At 34.8% G+C, this 8,395-nt stretch overlaps 1 protein-coding gene across 1 annotated transcript; it reads right to left on the minus strand.

Annotated features, from left to right (window-relative positions):
* Nucleotides 1-2,798: 2,798 nt before the first annotated feature.
* Nucleotides 2,799-5,012, minus strand: LOC131633863 (allene oxide synthase 1, chloroplastic-like). The gene has a single exon (XM_058904543.1). It carries the CDS (start codon nucleotides 4,813-4,815, stop codon nucleotides 3,364-3,366), a length of 1,452 nt encoding a protein of 483 aa, XP_058760526.1. The 5' UTR covers nucleotides 4,816-5,012; the 3' UTR covers nucleotides 2,799-3,363.
* Nucleotides 5,013-8,395: the final 3,383 nt, after the last annotated feature.

Below are 8,395 nucleotides of genomic sequence, written 5' to 3' on the forward strand. Positions count from 1 at the left end.
AAATAAGTGCAAAAATAAAATAATATATAAAAACATATTAAAACATAAAAATAAATAAAACAAATCGAAGAAATGCTTGAGTACAAACATGGAAGAACATGCATTAAAATGCACTAATCAATCGTGCAAATACCATATGAGTAGGGTTCACTTTAAACAAATCATACATGAGGTGTATGGTGTTGTACCCCAATTTTTGACCCTGAGATCCCACGTCATTTTGTGCATAGTGTGATCATCATGATCATTATTGTTCATATTTCATTTACTAACAAAAATATACAAAAAAAGATTGTGTTTTGCTTGATTTCTTCCAAGGAAGGTGGTTGACCAAGAAGCTCAGACAAGATTAGGGTTTTGGGACCCACAAATGAGCTCAAGCATTCTCATATGCTCAAATGGTTATCCTCATCAATATCCAAGTCCAAGAATGGCTCAATTCAAGATCAACAACTTCCAAATTCATCTGGTGCACAAATTAAGGTTTTTGACCTTGTTCATCTGGGGAGTTGACTTTTAATCAAGACATGGCACCATGGCTCGAAATATGATTTAAGGATATTCAATTCAACAGTATAATGCACTCAGGTCATTCATTTGAAGAGAAGAGCTTGATTCAATTGGAATCCACAAGATTGTAGTTCATTTGGAAAACTCAACTGTCCAAGTCAACCTTTGACTTTTGAGAATTTTGGTTAACCATGGACTTTTGAAGATCAAAATCATCAATATATGATTATTGAAGTCATTTGATCAAGAAAAATCAAGAAAATCAATCAAGAATCAAAAAGTCAACAAATGTCAAAGTTGGGAAATTCAAAGACTTAGAAAAATTCTAAGTATTTTCAAGTGTTTTAGTCATAATTTCATGGGCAAGTAACTTCAAATTTCAAGTATGCAACTGAAAACACTTCCAACATGAAAGTTGTAAATTTTGATTCGATGAACAACTTTGTCACATACAACATTTTCCCAAAAAATGAATCATTTGAGAGTTATGGGATCATGAAGTTTCCAACAAAAGACTTGATAATTTTCTAAGTGTTTTAACCTGTAATTCTTCCAACTTTGTGGCCAATTTTCACCAAGATCCAAGATGAGTTTGAGAAAACTTTCAACAAGTGGATTGAAGTATGTAGCAAAGGCTTTCCAAAGAGAACATTAGTATGAAATTTCAACACTTGAGCTAAGAGTTATGAATTTGTGAATAAGGCACTATGGCACTTGAATTTCAAGCCATGAACATGAAGAACAAAGCTCCAAATCCAATCCAAATCTTCAAGATGCTTGCTGACTGACCCTTTTTCTTGTTCTAAACAGCATAATCAGATGATTTTAATTTCTTTTGAGCTATGGACCAAGTGATTCAAGCCTTAACCAATGCATAATACCATTTCAAGAATAAAGTCATGACTTCCATTTTGGAAAAACTACTTTAATCACCAACAACTCTTGCTAGGAGCTTCCAACTTGTTTGCTCTGCACCAAAAGTGATTCAAATCCAACAAGCAACCATCTAAGCTGCAGAGAAGCCACCCTGAGTTCATGTTTAAAGCATTGCAAGTACCATGGAAACCATAACTTCAAGCTTTCTTCACTAACAAGCAAAGTGACATAATTTTCACATGTGATCTTCAATTGTTCTGATTTTTCCCTCCACAAACCACAAATTGTGCCTATAAATAGAGAGCATTGCTCCTTGCATCAAACACTCCAGAATTCTCCAAGTCACCCCCTCACTTGAGATTCTCATTTTTAGCCATTTGCATTTTTTGATTCATTTCAAGTTCTAGAGTTTCTGAGTGTCAAACAACCTTTGAGGTATCTTCTAAAAATCATTTAGAAGTCGTCTATCATATTCACCACCCTTAAAACCACCTCTAACTCAAAATCACCATCAAACCTCCATCAAAGAGCATTCTTGAGCCTTAACCATCAAACTTTTATTTTGTTCACACATTATCCAACCTATCAACCCATACCTTCTATATAACATATAAAAGCTATCCAAACTCTTAATCCACACCTGTAACACCTGGAACCAGACTTTCCATTTTTAATTTTCTTGTTTTGTAGGTACAGTCGAAAAGGCTATTCCAGGTGTGTTCAAGCTCAAGTAAGCTTCCATTTAGCATCCCTAAGGTACAAGGAAGCTATCCAGATCATCAAAGCACTTTTGTAATACCTCCATTGCAGATTTTGGTTCTCAGTTCAGAGATAACAAACTCAAACTCGAACTCTCTCATTTGTGCATCATTAATATTTTGAACAAAACTTGATACCATTCAGTTCAGCATAATGTAAGGAGTAAAAGCCCTAAGGTTTTAGGGATTGATTGTACATATTTGTCATTTAATTTGATTTTGAAGTTTTAGAGTTCATACTCTTTTTTCAGAAATTCATGAGTTATAGGTCAAATTAATTAGCAAATGATACATGGTTAGAATCGTGGTTGAATTCTGAACATGTTTCCCTTTTACATTTTCAAAAATGGTTGAGATTTTACCAAGGTTGAATTTCTAGAAATTGTGTTCTTGAGGTTGAAGATGAAGTTTAAAATCTATTTTTTGAAAACTTGTTTATTGACTTCTTGTTAGATAGCTAAGATTTGGAGAATAAAATACTCAACTTACCTTTAAATTTGTGACATTAGAAAAGTTTTTTCATTGTCTTAAGATTTTCTTATATGGTAAATGTAAATTGTTAGTCCAATCAATTTAATTGTTTATGCGCCTAGTCTTGAAAGGAAAAGGATTTGGTTTTCCTATAGCTCTGCACATAGTACAATAATAATTACACAAACGTTAAATCATATCATAATATATAGTAGTACATATTTAAACATGTCACTTTGCAAAATATTACTGGCAGTGCCAGTAGGTAAACATTAAATATTAATGTACACACAATGCAATAAATAAATTAAACACGATCCACAATCCTTAGAGCATCTCCAGTGGTGCAACCCATTTTTGGGTTTTTTATGGGTCTCACTAGCCACATCATCTTAAAATAATTTTTATAATTTTTATTTTAATTGTATAATTCTAAAAAGTTATTATTGGGCCCACAACTTTACCTCATAAACTAATTTGATTGGGTACCACAATTTTTTCATAGTTGCATTGCAATGCAATGGTACTATGATGTGGCATGTCTAGGTGGAGAACTTATTAGAAGGAACTACCATTGGAGATGGTCTTAATGCTTCTTTCCAAAACCATCATTGCAGTTCCCACCCAGAAGCTACCTCTTTAATAATACCAATAAAAAAAGAACTTTATTTAATCATACACATAATCAACATTAAAGAAAAAACTCAAAACGCATGAAAAGGCGCGTAGATCTTGTGCGGATCAATGATCACTGATCAGACGGTGGGGAAGCCTTAACGAGTGACTTGATAGTAATACTTGGACCTAAAACCGACGGTTTAAAATCAAACGTAAAAGTATCATAACGCAAGAAGAATTCCACCAAGTACACCCTACACAAGAGCTCCACCAGATCCTTAGCGGGACACATTTTATTATCCGGTGTAGCCTCATCAGTCTCACGTCCATTGGACCAGAACACGTGTTTCAACATCTTCTCTCCATCACCAACAAACCTATCCGCAACAAAATCCTCAGGATTCTCGAAAATCTTGGCATCCTTAGTAGCGAACGGTTGATATCCAAATAACATCTCACCTTTCTTGATCTCAAAAGACGCATCGTGACTCTGCACCACCAGATCCTCCCTCGCTTTCGCGTATTGATACGGTACAGCAGGTTCAATTCTCAACGTTTCGTAGACCACTGATTTAGTCAAAGTCAACCTATCCAATGATCTGAAATTGACACCGTTTTCTTCTCTAACAACGGTTCTGATTTCGTCAGAGAGTTTCTTGTGTAAACTCTCACCACCTAACCCGACCCATTTTAGCAGGATCGGAAACTGGTTCGTTAAACCACCGAAAGCGTTGAAACCTAGAGTGAAGACAAGGTTGTGACAAGCTTCTTCTCTTTTGATTCCCATTTTTTCAGCTTGGTCTAAGACAGAGGTTCCTGCTTCCATTACACCTTCGTAAAGCTTGTCGTAGCTAGATTTCACTGTCCATGCCGGGATCGGTATGGTTCTGATGAGAACATCTTCGATGTAGTTGAATATTTTCGGAAGACCCGCTGTGGCTAATGGTGCAAGCTGAGCTGCGAGCCAGACTTGGACAAGCGTTGGTCCGGAGTCACCGATTTTGGTTTCGGTGGGGCTTTTATCAGTGATGAATTTGAAGAGGAAGTTGAAGGTGGCGGTGCCGATGGAGGAGTTGAAGTTTGCTTTACCGTGTTTGGAGAGTTCTTTCTCCAGATCAGTGAAGTGTTCAGAGAGGTTGGTGTTGAAGAGAGGTATAAAGGTGTCGTGTTTGGAGGATAAGATAAAGAAAATCAACCGTTTGAGGAGGCTATGGGAAGATTCTGCGGTGTCTTGAAAGGCGCAAGTGCGGTAGCCACCGAAGAAGTTGGTGGAGGGCATGAAAGTCCCGTCGAGGACGTCACGTTTTTCGACTTTAGCATTGTCGAAGAGGATGGGGAAGGAAGCACCGTCGAGGAGAGCGATGACTTTAGGGTCAGGTGCGATGAAACCACCTGGTGGCATGTTGACTCTGATGACAGTGGAGTTGTATTTCTCGACTCTTGACGCGAAGTATTTGTCGCGTCCTTGGTTGTAGAAGTAGTCGTGTCTGTCGTGCATGGGTCCGATGATGGGAAGACCGTAGCTTCCTGGGATTGGTTTCAAAGGGAGGTTTTGCGAAGAGGTTGATGATGATGAGGCCATTGTTGTCGTTGGTTGTCGAAGTGATTTTTTGTGTTGGGTCAAAAGATGGTAGTAGAAAATAGAAAGACAGGTCTGTTGAAGGGTGAGGTTAACACTTGATTGGATCAGATTTTAAAGGGAATAAATAAATTATAGTGAGGGAGTATTGTTTGGAACGTGGCTAGGGCATGGGATGCGAGAACGTTTATATATAATATAGTAATCAATGGCGGGCTCCATGAAATAAATGATGGATGTTAGCGTGTGTTTCACATGGACTATTTTTTTCACATAAACAATGTTGTTATTATAGTTTAAGAAAAAGAAAAAGGTGAGGGATTTGTGACATCTGTACCGTATCATATACAGCACGACAAGTTAAGATACTACTCTTTTTGTGTCGATATATGACAAAAATATTTGGTTTCATGATAAATGTAACTGTAATTTTTAATATGATATTAACCATTACTACTTTTGAAGACAATATATGTGCCATTTGACTACCACTTTTACCTATTATGATAAAAATCTACAAGCTGTCAAAACAGCCTACCTGGCCCGTTTCGGGTTGGTTCGAGTCGGGCCAAAAAGCCCAGAATTTAAACTAGCTGCAATTTAATTGTCAAAGCTCGGTCTTCTACGGGTTACGGTTATTTAGACCGGTTTGAATTATATCTAATTTTTAATTTTTATGTAAAAAATGATTTTTTTTATAAATATTTTGTAATTTGTATCCATCCAATTTATGAATAAATGAATGAAATAGATAATTTTAAAGTGTTAAAATGTAAAAGTTAATCATTGGTGTAAAGATTGTAGTAATTAACAGTTGAGTTGAGTAAAGTGTCGCACTTAATTTTTTTCTCTAATTATTTATTCAACACAAAACTCATAGCACCAAAATTGTTTATTACCAAAATTGTTTATTTTTCTCATGTTACATGAGCTAGCATAGTTCACTTGTTGATCTGAATGATAAGATACTCGTTTGCGTTTGATTCATCTCTGCAATCTCACACACATGTTCCAACAGGGTCGTAATTTGCATCTTTTCATAACAATACAATTGTAAACTAAAAATTGAGTTAATTTTAACAAAATGAAACTTAACTGCAACTTGATCATATGCTCTTGCCTCTTATATCATTATGTACCAAACCAACATAAGTGAAGTGCAGTAGATACTATTATGGTAATAATAATAATGTATCAATAGTATCACTTGTAATAGTCATCATATACTCTTCTCATTCACTTAATATTTTTGTAAAAATAAAATAAAATAAGTGGGCTACCCGTAATCCGGACGGATTAGTTCGGTTGAACTTCGGACTTTTAACGGGTTGGGTTTAAATGTCCGGATGATAAACGAGCTCTAATTTTTATGTTCAAATCCATAATATTTTATGGACTTTCGGGCTGGCCCGGTTGATCAGGCCCATTTTCTCAGCTTTATAAAAATCCACTTATAGGTTACCAAAGACACTCTGATACGCCGCAAGTGTACGACAATGCGAAGTAATAAAATAGATTATCGAATTTTAGAGATTAATTATTTGAATATCAATTTTTATTCTATTGGTGTAAAATTAAAACGATCAAAATTTGAGTGTTTTCAGTTTAATAAATATTCCCTTAGTCCTATAATGAGTGATCCATTTGAAATATAATAGTGTCCCAAATTGAATGACTCATTTCAAAATTTAATATACTTTTCCAATTCTACCCTCTAATTAGTAAAAAATTCATCATTTCTAATGCATAATTAGGGGTATTATAGTAAAAATATTATTCTTTCTCTTATTTTTATACATTTTTTTTTAATATGTGTGAGATGCCCAACTGAATCAATCATTCTGGGACGAAGGGAGTAAAAGTATCATATAAAGACTTATAATAACAAATAGGGGGCTTTAGCTAATATGCATAAGGATTTTACTTATGCACCATGCATAAGCCTACATAAGCCATTGGATCATGTTTTTAATCCAGTATTGAGTATTGAGTATTGGGTGGTGAGTATTGAGTAATAACAATTGATATCTAGAATTTGATCCAATGATCCAAGGGTCCATAATAATCTATGCATGGTGCATAGATTTTTATCTATGCACGGTAACTGCACCCACAAATAGGGCTTAGGATACATGATATTTGCCTAAACATATCCAAATGATCTTCCGATTTTATTACGAGAAACATACTAAGATATAGAAAATAGATAAAAATGGGACTTTCTCTATTATTCTGAGACACTTTGGTCATCTCATGCTCAGTTGTCTAGAAATCCCCTATCTGGTATCGAAACATGCCCTTTAGTATATGATGAGTACCTGAGTTACCTCTACTTTTGTAAATGGTATATGTTTTAAAATCTCGGACTCTAAAATAACATATGTATCTAATTTTTTGTAATCGAACAATTAAGAATTCAAATAAGATATGTCATGAGACTCGCGGCCGTTTATCCCTAATTGACTACTCACTCATGATAAAATGTAATACAGATGAAATAAACATGGAAAAAGGAACCTAGATTAAACGAAATAGAATACTTAAATTAAAGAAAAGCTAGATTAAACGAAATAGAATACTTAAATTAAAGAAACCTAGATTAAACGAAATAAAATACTTAAATTAAAGAAAAGCTAGATTAAACGAAATAAAATACTTAAATTAAAGAAAAGCTCCAATAGAGAGAGAGAGAGAGTACAACAACTTGGAATGAAAATAAATTTGTAGAAAATAAGATCTTGTAATGTAAACTAGGGCATAGCTAAAGTGGTTTTTGAAGGAATTCTAAGTTACTTATATTGAATTATTACAATCAAGAGCCCTAAATTCGCGTAAATGACAGTAAAAATTATTAAGCCTTGCATTGCAACAGTTAGAAATCATAAAAGGTTAGAAAAACGTTACAAAGTATCTAAACCTTGCAATTGAAATTGGCCATGGCACGAGTGTGATTATGAGCACGGGGTGGTAGTGTTGGCCAACACGTCCCATACAAGCCAGCACGACCCAACCGTGTTAGCCTCTAATCTCTTGTGCTGCATGTTTTCTTTGAGGGACAACACGAGGGGTGTTTATGGACTTGACTCACCCCTGTTGCTTGTTGGTTTCTTAGACTGAAAAAGGCCTTTTCATGTTTTCTTCGGTTTCACGCTTGTTTTGTCCCATTAGAGTCTCATTGACTGAAAACAAATAAAACACCCTAAAGTGCATGAAAGTAGAAAAAACAAGAAATAAAAATAAAAATGGAGTAAAAAATGACACAATAAGCAATATAAAAAACTCTTATCACACTCCCGTAAACTTGAATCGTTACTTGTCCTCTAACAACATAACCTACAAAAATAGAATTTGGACAAAGCAAGGCAATATATAAAGCTCATGAAAACAAAATGAGTGATACTCATACATGAATTTCACTTTTAATCGGCTAAAGATAAATTTCCCTTGTAATAGTTCAACATCACAGGCATTGTAAGTGTTGTAGCACGAAAAATAGCAAATGAACTCTTGAAATTCATTGAAGTCGCCCCCAAAATTTATTTTTAAAGGGAAAACATCGATAAAACCCTAACCGAATAAAAAT

This window comes from Vicia villosa, unplaced genomic scaffold (genome assembly GCF_029867415.1).
Source record: "Vicia villosa cultivar HV-30 ecotype Madison, WI unplaced genomic scaffold, Vvil1.0 ctg.001182F_1_1, whole genome shotgun sequence".
Classification (NCBI taxonomy): Eukaryota; Viridiplantae; Streptophyta; class Magnoliopsida; order Fabales; family Fabaceae; genus Vicia; species Vicia villosa.

Excerpts from the sequence above, each read along its gene's own strand:
- LOC131633863 (XM_058904543.1), bottom strand. The coding sequence starts at position 4,815 with ATGGCCTCATCATCATCAACCTCTTCGCAAAACCTCCCTTTGAAACCA.